Consider the following 16,474-nt stretch of genomic DNA (forward strand, 5'->3'; position numbering starts at 1 on the left):
ATTATTGTGACAATATTTATTATTCTGACAGTTACAGAGATGTGTTACATTTAGGGAGGGTCAAACTCCAGGTGATCCCTCTAAAATATCATCCTCATCATATATATTTAGAGCTAATTACGTGTGTAGCATATCTTTACATTCATTAATGGATAATCCTATAAGTCATGAGAGTAGACAGAAAGAAACGACCCAACTAGAGTTCCTTCAAATAATAATAGGCATACAAACTAATTCATTTGCACACAAAACTGACATTCTTTTATTAACGTATCTCTCATCTAAAATAGAGCATCTTAAAAATTAAACAGTGTTAAGTATGAGCCCTCCTAATTAATAGTGCAGATATGATAAGGGGGCAGATTTCTCAGTTTCAGTGTAGAGATGACAAATATGGATTCATCTGTATGAGTGTATGTGTGTGCGTGTGTGTTTGAGCACGTTGCCCTCAGGTCCTGAAGAGCACAGCAGCCGTCACAGCTGTTAGAGCCACAGCAGCCACAGGCCCCCAGATCATCCACGGTTTCTGAAACAAGCGGTGACACAGAAATGGAAACGTGACCGTCACCACATGAAACCACCCACCATCGTCATCATCATCATAGGACTCGCCAAAGCTTTGACAGAGGGAGCTTGCCAATGAAACCGATGCAGTGCACAGAGAATGCGAGTTAAAAACAGCTCTTTCAGATAAAGATAAACTCATCCAAGCTGACTGAGAGAGACAGTTGTTAAGCATTAGCCATCCAGACAAGACAAACAGATGTCAGATGTTGAAACTGCATGATTAGAGAGGTTAGAGTCTCTGAGGAGTCAATTTTTGGAGTTTCCCCCCCAAGGAAAGCATTCTGGGGGATGAGGAAAACCTGATTAAGTCATGCAATGATCTAAAAGACGCTGATGGGAATGAAAGATGTAGGCCGATTTGACAGGAGTAATGTGTACCTTACTACCACAATGCGCCGAAGCACCAATACAGCAAAGCCAGGATAAGGCCGATGACTATGGCTTGAACAGGCAGCAATAGGGATGTCTACAGAAGGGAAGGGATATTACAGTAATCAACTGCAACGGGACATACTTTAGTCGGGCGTGGCTTTATTAATAAACCCCTTCAGTCAGTAGTCTCTGTTTGTAATTGGTGTTTACACAAATCTCAAAGTCACACATGACTGTCAATGTCTAAAAGCAACAGTGAAAGACAGCGGATGAGTAGAGAGGAGCAGGTGTGCTTCTGAGATAAAAAATATTTTGTGAATCCTTTAAAAGATTCATGTTTTATGCCTGGAGGTATACAAAATAAACAGATACTCATTGTATTGTTGCAAAATCTGAAGCAAAGCTCATGCTTCTAAAACCAAATCAACTGAAGATGTTTGCTTCTTATGCAAAGCTATGGTGCTGTTTTTTTTAACTTCATTGCAGATCATTATTTCTACACTTTAAGCACATTTTAATGTTATTTGTCAAACAGTTATATGTGATTTTGTTAGTGTATAATACCCAGCACTCACCTTTGTCCCTTTGTCCTGTAAGTCCTTCATGTTGGCTTTGCACTCCTCAAACTCCTCCCTAAGCGACTGTTTTTCCTGCTCAGTCTTCTCGTATTTTTCCTTCAGGTCTGACAGCTCCGTCTGAGCCTCCTCATACTGCGTAAAGCAAGTTATTATTTTCAACTTAAAGGAACACTTCACCTGAAACATGACCATTTGTGTGCCAATTACCCACCGTGTGTTACCTTGAATTAGTGAGGAAAACCTGGTCACTGAGGAATAGGGATGCACGTGATTAGTCATTTAAACGATTAAACATCTGCCCCTTTGCTAGTCGACACTAGAAATATTAGTCGGTTAAACCAATTAGTGTTTTATTCACGTACAAGGCCGCTTAACTGTCATGCAGCTGCCTGCCACTAGTAGGAGCTACAGAGCCATCAGACAGCACCATGTTATAAATACTTCCCACACACATGCATTTTTATTTAATAAAGTTTGCCAAATAAAACACTATAAATATAAAACAGTTGTATTAGTTTTTTTAAAAGGATGTTTTGATATAGTTTTGCTGCTGTTAAAGTGGTCCCCATTGGATTTAATTCATAAGGAATGTTTGCTTTTTTGGATTCTTCGTTTACCGTGAAGGCGTGTGAGAAAAACAAATTTCTCTTCACAAATTCAAGGTAACGCACGGTGAGTAACTGATATAGAAGTTATAATTTGGGAGGTGAAGTACTGCTTTAAAGTAATGACAAGACAAATTCATTTCATTCAAATGTTTGTTCATGGTATATTTGGCTAACAAAGGAGCATGCTGCAGCCAAAGGTTGCTGATGTGAGTATCAGTGATTGATTCAAGGTGTTGACAGTTTCTTTCAGTCTTTGTCCTCCAACAGGGCCTAACAGGACGAGCGAAGGGCACCGTGAGAGCACTTAATCCACATTTATTTAGAAGCTGAGTGAGTCACACTACATTGGGATGAATGACTTGTGCTTAAGGATGACTTCATCTCTGCTTTCTGCTATTCAACAGTGCCGCTCCTGTCTGAGAGTCACAGTGGCTGATCCATCCCCATCCAGCCTGTTAAACCTGACTGGGAGCATACAACATTGTACCACCGCCAACAACAACCTCTTACCGTGGGCTGTTCGGATTGTGGGATGCTTTAAGTTTCACAACCTTTTGTTTTAAGAGAGAGGCTGCGAGTCACTTCAAAACAGCTTTAGTGAGTTACTTAGTATCTACGAGCCAGTGGAGGAGGCCATTAATGCAGTCTGTGTCCCGGGGTGGGTGGGTGGTATTGATGAAAATCACAGTAGGTAATGAGTTCAGGACGTGTATTTATTAGCTTTCTCAGAGCAAAAGATCAGTACTAACTGGGCACAAATTCTCAGGGACACATACTTGGTCCTACTTTTAGGCAGAGTAAAGAAATCTCTTTTCAACCTCAGGAAATCATCCTACTCTTAATGTCCTAAAGGGACAGTTTACTCCCAAAATCAAGAATTAATATTTGTCCTCTTGCCTGCAGTGCTTTTTATCGATCTAAATGGTTTTGGTGTGGCTTGCCCGGTGTTGGAGATGTCTGCCATCTCACGAATATATTGGAACTAGATGACACTAGGCTTGTAGTGCTCGAAGCGCAAAAACAAAAACCACATTTTAAAAACTCAACAGGAGTGTTTCTTTCCAGAAATCATAACCCGGTTACTCGAGATAATCCACAGACCTTGTTGTGAGCAGTTTCATGTGGGAATTGTTTTCTTTCTACTGAACTACACCTGCCAACCGTATCACCACACAGAAGGAAGCATACATCTACTCATGGACGAGGGGCTGGTGCTTGTGACAGCTTGAGAAGTAAACATTAATGGCGTCCTCCTCGGCCGAGCTGTAGCCTTAGCTAGCTCTGTGGTGTTAGATGAGCTAGCAGTAGATGCACACTTCCTTCTGTGCAATGACTCAGTTGGCAGGTGTAGTTTGGTAGAAAGAAAATAGTTCCTACATAAAACTGCTCACAACAAGGTCTGTGGATTATCTTGAGTAACCGGGTCATGATTTCTGGAAAGAGACATTGCTGTTGTGGTTTTAATTTTTTTTTTTTTTTTTGGGAGTACCTCAAGCCGAGTGCCATCTAACTCCACTGTATTCAAAAGAAGGCAGACATCTCTACACCTGATATTTCCAACACATGGCAACTCACACCAAAGCAATCTGATAAACAGCACTATGGGTAAGAGAAGAAAAATTCTGAGGTGAACTGTCCCTTTAAACATCCTCTCTGATGACCAGAACAAGGAAAAAACATTTGGATTAGATGACTGCAGGCTGCTGACTGTCTGATAAACCTCTTATTACATTATAACTGATAGTGAGTGAGGATACAATATCAAATAATGTGTGCAGGCAAATAAATCACTTAAACATCATGAGACACTACATGCCCAGATAAAAAGCAGTCAAGGGCCCAGACAGACAGATAAAGGATCAGGGCCTGTAGTTATCAAGTGAAAATCAGCCCTAAATGGAGTTGCACATAGGTCTGTTTGATTGATCCTATGTCTTAGGCACTGGGGTTAACCCTTTTATCAACTTTCTCATTGAGAAATAGTGTTACGGTTTCACTACTACCAGCATAAAGGGTGACGAAATCTACATGGAGAGATGCCATCATATCAGAACTTACTGGTTATTCATACTTGATCCTTGACGCCGGGTTTAATCTAATTATATAGTTTTGTGCGTCATTACAGTGTGATTTTATTTGCTCTCAACAGAGAACTTCTACCCTTCGCTGAGTGTGCATGTAGGAAGTTTCATAAATACTGTAACACCTTGTAAAGCAGCGTGTCAGCAGCAGCAGCTGCAGTCCTCAGGCAGTTTCTACACTGGATCCATTCTGCCACGGTGCTGCTGTGCACTCAGGGCTGTTTTCACATATCTCACAGATCAATACACAATAATTTATTTGTATATAGACTTGAAGACTTTGGCCAGCTTGGGCAGTGACCAGTGCAGGCGATGTAGACAGCTGCACTGGTTATAATGGAGCAGTATTTGTTAAATTAGTCACAGGATTAGAAACCGACTGAGTAACAACAACTGTACACAAGGGGTAAATGCCAGGTTTATTCTTAGCTCTACTGTTAAATCCTGGGAGTGATTCTTAGATGCTTGACACTTTGGCTAATTTTCTGGTCTTTGGAGAACGTACCTCTCTCTGCAGCGCCTTGCTGCGGCTGTCTGCCTCATCCAGTTGGGTTTGCAGCTTGGTGCTGTCCTGCTGATGCTGGAGCTGCAGGGTCGCCAGCCTCTTTTCCAACTCCTGCTGGGATCTCTCCAGGGCTTTGAGGCTGTTGCTCAGCTCAGAATTCTGGGCACGCGAACTACCAGAAACAAAACAACACTGAGTTCAAAAGGTGAAGGATCACACGAAGAGAAGGGTAAACTGTGCAGTGAAACATCTTGGAATACAGTCAAGCAAATGAGACTGAGGAAGCACAAAGGTGGGGGGGGGGGGGGGGGGGTGAAGCTGAGCCCGTGGTGATGTAGCTCAGTGCACTGACCTGGCAAGGTCTTTCTCCAGCTGCTGCTGTCTCTGCAGCACAGCCTCTTTCTCAGAGCGCAGGGCTGTGCACTCACTCTGCAGGTTGCCCTTCTCTTTCTGGTGAGTCTTGAGGAGTTCTTCCTTCTCTGCCCTGAGGGAAGCACACTCACTTTGCAAACTGCTCCTTTCCTTCTGGTGCTTATTCACTGTGTCTTGTTTTTCAGATCGCAGGACGGAGCACTCCTTCTGAAGGCCATTACACTCCATCTGCATGGACTGCAGCTCACTGGCTGTGAAAATAAAAGGTTTTATGTAACATTCTCTAAACAGATGCTCTTTTCTTAATTACCTTAGAGACTAGGTTATAATTTCTGTGAGCTCCAACAGACTATTGTACATTTCAATCAGGTCAAATAGAAACTTTAAACCAGCTATTATCATCATATTATGTATCGTTACGTGTGTTTAGACCATTTGGTACCTTGTATCTCTGCAGTTTTCTGCCACTGCTTGCTCTGTTGTTGAAGGTCACGCTGAAGGTTCTCAATCTCACGCTCATATTTGTTGGCAGTCTGACGCCATTTGTCCAGATCCTTCGAGACGGTCGCCAGGTTGTTCTGGATAATGGCGACATCACGGTCCCGCTCAGTAGTGGCTGCCTCCAGGGCACGTTTCAGCGCCTTCACCTCATCACGTGTGCTCTGTAGCTCGTCGTGTGAACCGGAGGTGACATCTATCTGCTCTCTGAGAATGTCTGTTTCATCTTGGAGCTGCCGCAGCTGGGCTGTCCAAACCATGGTCGGTGTTTAGATTAGTAATGTTGATATTTCAAGTAGGATAAATAAAGCTTTTTTAATTCACAACACACAAAGATGTACCTTGAAGATGTTTTATCTGTTTTGCAGATTCATCAGCTTGCTTCTTATTTTCTTTTCTCTCTTCCTGCAGAATACCTACAAAACATGTCAGCATTTATTTCATGCATTTGTAATTGTCGGTCAAGTGATTTGTGGGAATCTAACATCAAACATTTGTATTGTTACCTTGTAGCTCCATGAATTTGTGCTTCTCAGTATTAGCTTGCTCCTGGGCCTCTCGAAGCTCATCATTCAGGCGTTGGATGATTTTCTCTGATTCACCAGAGGACCCCATGTTTGACCTGGTCAGGTCATCTGATAATGAAATACAGAACTGAAATCATTATCCAGATTAGACGGTCCTTTGTCCTATCATAAGAGTATCTAGCTTTAAGAAAAGATTGTCTTATCTGCCTGCAGAGTCACTGGAGTGCACACAGAGATGTTAGAAAGTAAAGTTCAAACTATGATGACACATCAGGCAGTAATGATGGCAATTTGCTGCTATACAAATAGAAGAATAACTCAGAGTCCCACCATTTTAATTCTGCCTCAGTCCCAAATACTTAACCAGGGCTGACATACTAGATGATTTCCCAAGATATTAAAATGGGACCATTACATAAACTAATTGCTCACCCAGAAATAGACACAACTGCATTTTTTTAACCAAGCTTTTATTCCAAATTGTCCATTAACCCGGTAACAAACAAGTCTCTGGCACATCTACGCTGCTTGTTAACAGTAGGTTATTGTAAACAATACACAAAGGGAATGGACTAGCCAGCGTTGTCAAGGGTCTGTTGTGTTTCCTAGACGTGGAAACAAGCTCCACAAATACTTGGCCTTTGCAATTCCCAGTGAATATCTTGATCCCCTAATCTACCGTGGCTAGGAAAAGAGATGACCTCATCTCAGAGTGAGCATTTGGCAGAGGCGAAAAACAAGAGTCAGGACAGGTCAAGCATGTGCACCATATATGGGCACATCAGAGCACTGCCATGAAGTGCTGCATTTGTCGTGAAAACTGTGATTTCATTGTGTCTGGCACGCGTGGCTGCATAAACGCACCGCAGAAATACACACATGTATTGTTAGCAGCACTACCAGATGGCGCTGATAAATGTCCCTAAAATGAAAGGGTATGTAACGACTGCTGGAGGCTGGTGGCACCCTCTGACTTGAGCACATGACCACCCTGCTGTGTGCCAGACAAAGGATGGGCGGGCAGTGCCCTGTCCTGCATGTGTGCATGAGGTTGTGTGTCCCCTCATGCATGCATATGTATGAGTGAGAGTCAGAATGTGAGTGGGCTTCCTGTACGTGGGGTATGCTCAGTTCATGTGAGAGATGAATGTCGTCCCGGGAGCACGAGATGGAGACAGCATTCCAGATGAAGGCATCCAACGTGTTATCTTTGGTAGCATTAGTTATCACGGCAGTTATGACTTAGTGTCACGGGCTGACACCTGACAAATAATGGGATTAGCCTGCATGTAAAAATACCTCGCTGACTAGTTGGGGGATACTGAGCATCACACTGCCTCAAGTGACGACAGGAAGAAAAAAATGTAGGGGAAAGTCTTTTTTTAGCACAAGTGCTGAAGGCTAAAGCCATCATGGTCTATCTTACCCCGCTGTCTGTTTCCTTCCCAATGAATGTGATAGCGTTCTTAAACCGAATCGGAGGGTTAGCGCGGCTCACGCTGAATGTCTAACAGTATTCAGCAGGTCTCTATAAAACTGCTGATAAAACTGCCAGGAGTGATATCATTTTACAGCCCCACAATGTGCTGTCTTTGACGGAAACTGAGAAATATCCTCATAATTTCTGAGAGGACTGAGGTGCCGTTGTTGTGAGGACACTGTTTGCTTTGTACTGCCTATGTAAGGTGCAGTGTAGCATTACAAATTCATTCATCATGCAAAATTGATTCGCTCTGTAATATGCTCACACATTTCTCATGTGCTCATGTTGATTTCTATGCTCTCTGTATTGCACGATCACTTGCAATCTTTTAATAAGCCTCCCTAAATGGCACGAACAGTCAGCTGACGTGCCCCCTGTGCAAAGAGACTCCATCTTCTAATAAGCTGTTGACACTAGAGAAATCAGCCTCTTAAACAAGGCCATCTAAAGCACTCTCTAAAGCAAACTGACTGCCCTTACAGGCTCAGGCGCTCTTCTTAACTGTGACTCATGCTTTTTCTCTCTCCTCACATCGTCAGTTAGTAAAAATATGCTGTGTCAGGTATGAGCCATTTGAACATCGAAACAAGTCATTCACAAACAAATACAGCTGGGTTACCTTTGATGAGAGACACGTTGTTCAGGGGATCACTCAGCTCTTTCTCATCCATTTGTTTATCTGTAAAGAAAAGGTGTAACTACATATCAAGCCAACAAACAGATGTTAAATCACAAGTTAATGTTGACAAATAAAATACACTTAATAAATATCTTATCTACATTATAAAGATATGCTTGCTGCTGTTATAGTCAATAATTTGAGCATTTTCAAAAAGGTAAACACAAAAATGCATGCTCATCCATCAATACATAACAGGTACTTTTTAAAGAGGCAGCTGCATAGATGCTGAGACTTTTCCTTTGAGGACTAGATCTCACAAATAGTACCAATTAAAAGGTTAAGAATACAACTTAGTAGGAGATATTACCTTAGGGTGATCCAGGAGCTACAGTACTCTATGTGCTGAGGCTACAGCCGTCACTGGCATGAAGAACTCTTCTCCAACTATCAGATTTTTTCAGATGCGAAATGGACCAGTCCAAGCAGTGAGGGGAGGGGAAACACTGAGGGGATGACTGACACTGTATATCAGACCTCCCTGCTGTTGTTGGGCTAAAGCTGGTGAAAACAAAAAACTGGTTAAATTAAGTGTACAAATATCTTGACTGTGATTAAAAAGCTACACTAGAGGCAAGACAAATGAATGTCCTCAAAAACATGATCCCCCTGTTCTGTGGCTGAAGTCCCCAAGCCCCTCCACACTAGGTCATGCATCCGAGTAGGGCATGTCGGAAGCTGCAGCTGCATAGTGACACACAGAGACGTTTTGTTTAGGGAGCAGAGCTGCTCTCTGACCAGTTGGTACTGATGTGAAAATCTACAGGATGACACAGAATAGGGACAGCCAGTGTGAGTGTGTGTGCCCTGGACGTGCTGCATCCTCCTCCTGTTGTTTTGCCCTGCAGGCCACTCTTCTGTAGGGTTAGATCTGCATGTCATCCTGAGGGGTGATGTTGTGCTGTGACTGTTACAGGGATAAATTGTATTGTATTGGAATATAAAATACCTCACTTAGCCTGAGGAAATGTTTAATCAAGATAACGAAAGACAGCAGCTGCCTAATTTGAAAAACATAACATTTAAATACCTCATTGTACATGTAGGCAAATAAACGTTTCCCTCTGGTCAAAAGCTTTCATAACTTATCGTGTCACATCAAAAATCCCCTGAATAATGTATGACGTCCACACACAGACCTGCAGGTTGTGATGCAGGTTTAAAAAAAGAGAGAGCGGGGGTCATGGTTTAGAGGACATTAGTTAATCTTTTAACTTAATTCCATCTTGCACAATCATGCTAACTTAAGTTAGTCTGCACCCAGTTAAAAGCAGATTTACTGGTGTAGCCTCACTTAATTAAAGGATAACTTCGGTATTTTTCAATCTGGGCCCTATTTCCCCATGTGTATGTGTGCGTATGATTCATAGGTACAACTCGTTTTAAAATTGGTTCAGTATTGAGGGAGGGGGATGCAGCCGGCAGCCGCGAGATAGATATGGGGGCAAATGCGTCCCGTATAAGTTTGCGCATTAAAAGTGCTTTTTTCCGCCACTGACCGGTTCAGATCGCTATTGCTATCTCTGTAAATAGCATGCTAAGTGTTTCGAACATTGTTTATATAACATTACCTCCACTGTGTCTGTAGCTCTCTCTACTCGTGGGACAGCCATTTTCTTGAGGAAGAGGTGTTTCGGGATTGGATGTCTTCTCTTCTTTGGCTGGAAGTAGTCATCTTGGGAGAAGTGAGCACTGCAGACCCGATGGTCTGCAAGGCGCAGTGTCTGGAGAGGAGTGTTAGCGTCCATTTGTAGCACAACTAGCCACAACTTCAGCATCTCGCCGTCCGACAAAGGCAGCCTATGAAAGCTATACGGGGTGTTGCGCGACATCCTGTTCTTGCAATTCAGATAAGCACAAACACAAACCATTGTTTTCAATCGATGCAGTAAAACTCTCAACTGTACTCCGGGACAACCAGCGCCACTCTGAGCGGCACTCAGCATGGCTCCTCTGTTTTCTTCCAGCAACAAGCAAAGCTCTCGCGAGATGACGTCACACACAGCCCACAGGAAGTGAAGGGTAAGGGAAACGCTTAGTATGCTATTTACAGAGATAGCACTGGCGATCTGAACCGGTCAGTGGCGAAAAAAAGCACTTTTAATGCGCAAACTTATACAGGACGCATTTGCCCCCATATCTACCTCACGGCTGCCGGCTGCATCCGCCTCCCTCAATACTGAACCACTTTTAAAACAAGTTGTACCTATGAATCATACGCACACATACACATGGGGAAATAGGGTCCAGGTTGAAAAATACCGAAGTTATCCTTTAAGTCTGTACAATTGCATGTCATTAATGGTGATATTATGCGTCATCATAACATTAATGCCACGGGCTCAATGGGGCAAGTGTGAACAGCTCTCCTGTCAATTTTTTGTCTAGGTAAGTGCATCTTAGATCCTATTTTTCCACGTTTTTGTGTCTAAGTGACTAATAAAGACAACAGTTTTAAAAATTGGTTCAGTATTTAGAGAGATTACTGCAAACACAGTGGCAAAACAAGCTGCAATGTGATCCTAGAATTGTGCACAACTTCACTTTAATAGTTATCCCAAAGGAAATTAGATCTGCCGCAGGCATCAAGACACAAAAAACACATCAGAAGTAAATACAAAATACAAAAATTCTCCAGCTCAAGTGAAAACAAAGATACTCCTACCACACTGAACCAGACACGGTTTGAAAACAGCACAGTGAATGCATTGTCAAGTCAAGTAAAATGCCCTGCAGTGGCAATAGATAAAATGCTCAGTGATAAATAATCAAGGTAATATAAATAGGTAGGCTAAGTAATAAATAATCAAGGCATACAATCTAAAAACGATCTAATCCAGATCCGCAATAAAGACATAAAAGGCAGCAAACTAGAATAGCACTATCAATTTCATCCATTTTAAGTGCTTGCTTTTGCCACTGACAGGCTCAGATTGTTATTAGAAATGTCCGCCAACAGGACCCTACAGAGAAATTAAGTTTTTCAGCACCTTTCGCTGGTCCGTGCTGTGCGTCAGTGTGTGTAACCAAGTCTCGCTTAAGGAAGTGTCTCATTATGAAATCTTGCGAACATTTCCACGTTGCTGAAATTAGCTAAATATTCAGCCATACATGGAAAATCTTTTAAATAACACTAACTCACTCTCTCTATACTCCAACACAACAAACTCTTCCCTGCAATCCTCTTTCCACCTCTCACTCAGGGTCCCATCTTAGTGTTCCTGCAACGAGTCCCTGCTTGTGAGATTTCAGAATCAGATTTCCCCTTAAGTGAGACTTAAGGTAAGGGAAAATATAAATAATACATAATAATATTTGCAGACTCTTCTAATAAACACCTGAGCCTGTCAGTGGCAAAAAACAAGCACTTTTAGTGGATGTACATTGACGGTGAATTTCCCTTTAATGTTTTATAATAGAAAACTGCACCCTAATCAAAATGTACAAACCAGTCAGTGTTATAATAAAAGTCCACAACACTTACACACAGTAACAATAAATTTAAGGAGACAGTCAATTGTTGGACATGTCAATGGCTCATCTCGCCTCTACAAACCTCAGCATAAGGGGTTACCTTAGGACTCACAAAGTGAAATGTAAGATCCTATCAATTTAGCTAAAAAAAAAACAGGTCTCTTAATGAGTTTGAGTTTTGCTGTTTGGCCGTATTCCAGCATGACACCTCAGCAATGGTTGGTTGAGCAAGCTGGTACTGAAGTAAAGGTTAACGATATAAAGTTGCAAATCATTTACATATTGGCGGTCAATAATCAACCATTCCAGCTTTCTACTTTATTCTCAGAACATATATAGTATTCATAAACTGTCCTGGCAACCCACAAGGGTGTTATTTTTCTCTAGGGAACCCTGAATAGCCAATCTTCAGTTAAAGGGATTAAGACTCTCAATGAAGAGAGCACGCAATAAGTGTTGTCTAAACAGACAAGTGAAGGGTAAACCCACATCAACTGGTTTTATGGTGTAAGAGTCACCCAGCTTTAAGGCTCTGCAGTAAAACTACTTAATGACTAAAATGTACGGTAGCCTATAAAATCAATATCTCAAGTTGCTTAACCACTGCCCTCTGATCACACACTTCACTACAGGCCACCTTAAAAGGATTTTGTCAGATATGTTTTACATTTAATAGCACACTGGACTCATACAAAATGTTTGTTCTACAACTAGTCACAAAAATCCACTTGCTTCCCCCAGCAAAAAATCTGTCAATGTCTTGATGTTATTTAATATGTCCTATCATGAGCATCCTAGTAATTGTCCTAAGTAGACGTACAATAGATCTACACTCAGTTGCCAGTTTACTAGGTACACCTAGCTGAAACTAATGCAGTCCTCCAATTTATCCTACCTTGACCTATTGAAAGTGTTTTATAGAGGTGTTGATTTCACTTCATGATCACTTGGGAGGACTACAACCCTCATAAAGACAAGATTTATTGCAGGTCATTTGGATAAGACTGCATTAGTATGAACAAGATGAACGTTATCAACTAGCAACTGGGTGTCGTAGTGTTGAGAAGGTTACTTTTAAATGTAACAACGTTACATTTGATTACTTTTTCTTAAACTTTTCTAATAAGTGCTTTAAACTGGGCAATAAAGCTGAAGAATGTTCGGCGACAGGCAAAAAGATGCAAAGCAGCTGAATGAATGTTACATTCTACATATAAACTTTTTACCTACAGTAAGAGAATATATTTTGATGTAGCCCCTTTGTAATCACATTTAATTGCATATTTTATTCTCAGTAACTGAAATTGATTAGTAACATTATTTTTTAATTTATTCACATGTAACTAGTTACATGTATCTCATTACTCCCCAACACTGGATGTGCATTTATGTACATGGCTGGCTGTGAAAATGGATTAGCTATTTTTAGGAAAGGGATTAAAATAAAATGAATCACTAGGCGATATTATGATGGTCATCCAAATTAATGTGTTGTTGGTGCTTTGGTGGAATTTTAAAAAGTTTAAAATGAATTCTTGAGTCCTTTTGTCAATAAAAATTTCATGAGTAACGGTTGGTTGTCAATTGTTATTTGATATTAGTCAATAAAAACAAACATTTATGTTGTGATACGATTAATAACACACCTTACAGATGCTATTGAGCACAGATATAAATACAGGTGTGCCTTGAGATGTTGGTTTGCCCTCTGGTGTACCTTGGGCATAAAAAGTTTGAAAAACACTGGCTTAATCCATGAGGTAATTTAACCTGTAATCAACTAATTTGGGGTTTTATATATATATATGTTATCTTAAATTCACCTACACTCTTATTAGAGGCCTGCTTTTCATTTAACATTAGCTAGCTATCTAGCTTGCTTTGCTTAAGTAGCAAACGTTAGCATATTGTTAGCTAACTAATAGCTTAAAATTAGCTAGTTCTTTGTTTTGATTGTTGCCTGATATTTGCTTAATATTAACTTAACATTAATTCAAATAGTTAAATGTGGCCAAACCATTTTTAAAAAGCATTTAAGGTTCTGTAACTTGCCACCAAACAAACCCAAAATGCGGTCAGGTTAGCATTAATTGGCTGTGGTGGCTAACTTAGCTAGAAACTAATCAAAGAACGTTTCATGCTAATTGCAAGTTGGGGTTGTAGCTAGTTTCAGTTGACTTATGTTAGTTAGCTGCCTATAAATGAAATAACCCCCCACTTTTAAGGCTCATTCTAATATTAAAGAGGCAGTCTGACAGGCTACAACCTGAGAAACAACAGTGTGTTCATGCTTCAAGTGGAAAACATCATTGTGAGTTGCCTGATCAGTGTGGTGGGTGTTGCCTTTCTAACTGTAAGGCTAGCAGTCCGTACAGTTTTACTCAGAGTATAAAACCACCGGCTTAATCCATGAGGTAATTTCACCTGTAATCAACTAATTTAGGGTTATATATCATCTTAAATTCACCTACACTCTTTATTTAACGTCTGCTAGCTTGCTTTGGTTTAAGTTAGCTTAAGTTACTGTTTGCTAACTAATAGCTTTACTTTAGCTAGTTCCTTGTTTTGATTGTTGCCTGCTATTTGCTTTATATTTATTTAACATTAGGGTAGAGAGTTAAATGTGGCTAAACCATTGTTAAAAAGTATTTAAGATGCTGTAACTTACCACCAAACAACCCCAAAATGTAGCCAGGGTAGCATTAATTGGCTGTGGTGGCTAACTTAGCCGGAACTAATCAAATGACGTTTCATGCTAATTGGAAGCTGGAGGTGTAGTTAGTTTCAGTTGACTTATGTTAGTTAGCTGCCTTTAAGATAAGATACAACCCCACTTTTAGGGCTCATTGTAATGTTAAAGAGGCAGTCTCAAAAGCTGCAACCTGCGGGACAACAGTGTGTTAAAGCTTCAAATGGAAAACATCACTGAAAGTTGCCTAATCAGTGGTGGGTGTTGCCTTTCTGACTTACGTGTCAAGCTAGCGGTCCGTACGGTTTTACTCATAGGGGTAAAGTGATAATCTTTCAGGGAGGAGGTGGAAACATCACTGCGAAGGTTTTCAGTTAGCTGACTTAACTCACCAGATGTTCGACAAGTGATTTCCACGGTTTCTGGTTTACCTTGTCGCCCGTGCTGTTGATCTCGAGCGTTTTTCTGCTCCCCGATGACTTCCTCGATCTCAGCCTGGATTTGGAGTGAGAGATTTTGGCTTCCCGAAAATGTTACATGGGCGGACCTGGAGCGACCACCACCTGGTGCGGAGTATCCCCAGATGAGACACATACTATACGCCCTACCTCTGGCTGTCGGAGTTTTTCTACTTAGACTGCTTTTTGAAAGGTAAAGTACACCTTTGTGCTTGTTTGTTAATTTCTGTTCTTCAGCTCTTCATGTGGGTGCGTGCTCTGTGCGCGTGCACAGTTGCGTGCTTCAGCCGATGTGGCAACTTGCAGTTGCTCTGGAAAAAAGGGGAAAACACAAAAAACCCACCAAAATCATTGCAAGAATTTGTACGTGTGAGTCATTCATGATGCACGCAAACTGGAAACCAAAGAGAATATAAAATCCTCCGCCGTTGCTGTCACTCATAAAGTTGGTTGTTGTGAAATTAGACAGATCTCTTTTAACAAATTGACTTAATAAGATGGGACTGCTTCAGTCTCTGTCTCTCCATGTGACACAATTACAGGCTGCCTCTTTTACTGTTGTTGGTTTTATCTTAGCCCCTTATTAGTACTGTTAGCATTCCTTTGAGCTGATGACACATCAAATTACTCCAAACACTTGAAACACGTTTACCTTGCTCAGCAAGATAGTTTTCGAAGGATAGTTTAGGTATAACAAAACAGGCATGGCATACAGTGTGAATCCTTTTGTGATGACTGGAAACTGAGCCTGGGTTACTGGCTTTTAAAACCAGTCTGTGTAGTATGTATCAGTCTTTCTCAGCCCAAATCTTTATGGAACAGAAGGTCAAAAGTTTTACAGCAAAGTACAGCTAAATTACTACACTGGCTTGAAACACGTTTGCTTTGCAAGATAGTTTTTAAAGGATAGTTTGAATTGCTTTAGTGATGACTGGAAACTGAGCCTGGGTTATGGGCTTTAAACCAGTCTGTGTAGCATATATCAGCCTTCCTCAGTCCAAATCTTTATAGAACAGAAAGTCAAAACTTTTACAGCAGCGTACAGCTAAAGTAGAAGTGGCCCTTGCATCATTTAGAGAGCAATTTTCAGTGAAAGGGCAGGCCCAAAACCCAGTCTGAGCTCCTATTCATTCACTGTTTTTCCACGTTTGGATAAACTATTCCAGATAAGTGGGGTGCTGTGAGATTGAGATGTAAAAAATTGCTGGGTTTGAGCATGAACTCAACTCAACTCAGATGATCTTGTGACACACATCATTGTTTTGGTTAGAGGCGGCTCTCCACATCCCTGTGTCTCCCACCCTCACATGATAGGTCATCACACTCTGTTTAGACTAGGTGCTACATTCCTCAGGATTCCTCCTAACGCTCGCCTGTGTCTCCCTTATTATCCCTCTCACCCTCCCTCTAAGACAAAGTCAAACATTACTTTGTGAGCAAACTGCAAACTCAACAGTTCAAGTCAGTGAATGAAGCTCTTAGTCAATCCTAGCTAATGGTTCATCTGTGTCCTAAGGCCTGTACAATGTGCCCAACTTATTTCTCTGACTCTCTCTGTGTCTGTGTGTGTCTCTTATTCCTTC

General features: G+C 41.2%; 2 protein-coding genes across 5 annotated transcripts in view; one reads left to right on the forward strand and one right to left on the reverse strand.

The window, feature by feature from the left end:
• slmapb (sarcolemma associated protein b) lies at positions 1-15,003 on the reverse strand. 4 transcript variants are annotated; one of them, XM_033628552.2, is made up of 11 exons: positions 14,865-15,003; positions 8,581-8,771; positions 8,211-8,270; positions 6,088-6,216; positions 5,923-5,997; positions 5,526-5,828; positions 5,064-5,334; positions 4,712-4,883; positions 1,515-1,649; positions 946-1,033; positions 1-526 (listed from the first exon to the last, which is right to left on the reverse strand). In XM_033628552.2, exons 3-10 carry the CDS (start codon positions 8,260-8,262, stop codon positions 950-952), a joined length of 1,221 nt encoding a protein of 406 aa, XP_033484443.1. In that variant the 5' UTR covers positions 8,263-8,270; positions 8,581-8,771; positions 14,865-15,003; the 3' UTR covers positions 1-526; positions 946-949. The 4 variants fall into 4 exon arrangements, with proteins under 4 accessions (XP_033484443.1, XP_033484445.1, XP_033484444.1 ...); XM_033628554.2 differs by having other exon boundaries at positions 14,826-14,927; XM_033628553.2 differs by lacking the exon at positions 14,865-15,003 and adding an exon at positions 14,413-14,531.
• LOC117258080 (ceramide synthase 5-like) overlaps positions 14,909-16,474 on the forward strand; it is a 10,530-nt gene continuing 8,964 nt past the window's right edge. The window contains exon 1 of the mRNA XM_033628556.2: positions 14,909-15,084. Coding sequence (XP_033484447.1) covers positions 14,909-15,084 — 176 coding nt within the window. The remainder of the gene's footprint in view (positions 15,085-16,474) is intronic.

This window comes from Epinephelus lanceolatus, chromosome 8, assembly GCF_041903045.1.
Source record: "Epinephelus lanceolatus isolate andai-2023 chromosome 8, ASM4190304v1, whole genome shotgun sequence".
NCBI lineage: Eukaryota > Metazoa > Chordata > Actinopteri > Perciformes > Serranidae > Epinephelus > Epinephelus lanceolatus.

Bases quoted from the DNA above. Each gene is read 5' to 3' on its own strand.
- slmapb (XM_033628552.2), bottom strand. From the start codon at position 8,262: ATGGATGAGAAAGAGCTGAGTGATCCCCTGAACAACGTGTCTCTCATC. The intron at 6,217-8,210 runs GTAACCCAGCTG...TTTCATTATCAG, and splicing joins CAACGTGTCTCTCATCAAAG to ATGACCTGACCAGGTCAAAC. The intron at 5,335-5,525 runs GTACCAAATGGT...TTATTTTCACAG, and splicing joins GAAAACTGCAGAGATACAAG to CCAGTGAGCTGCAGTCCATG.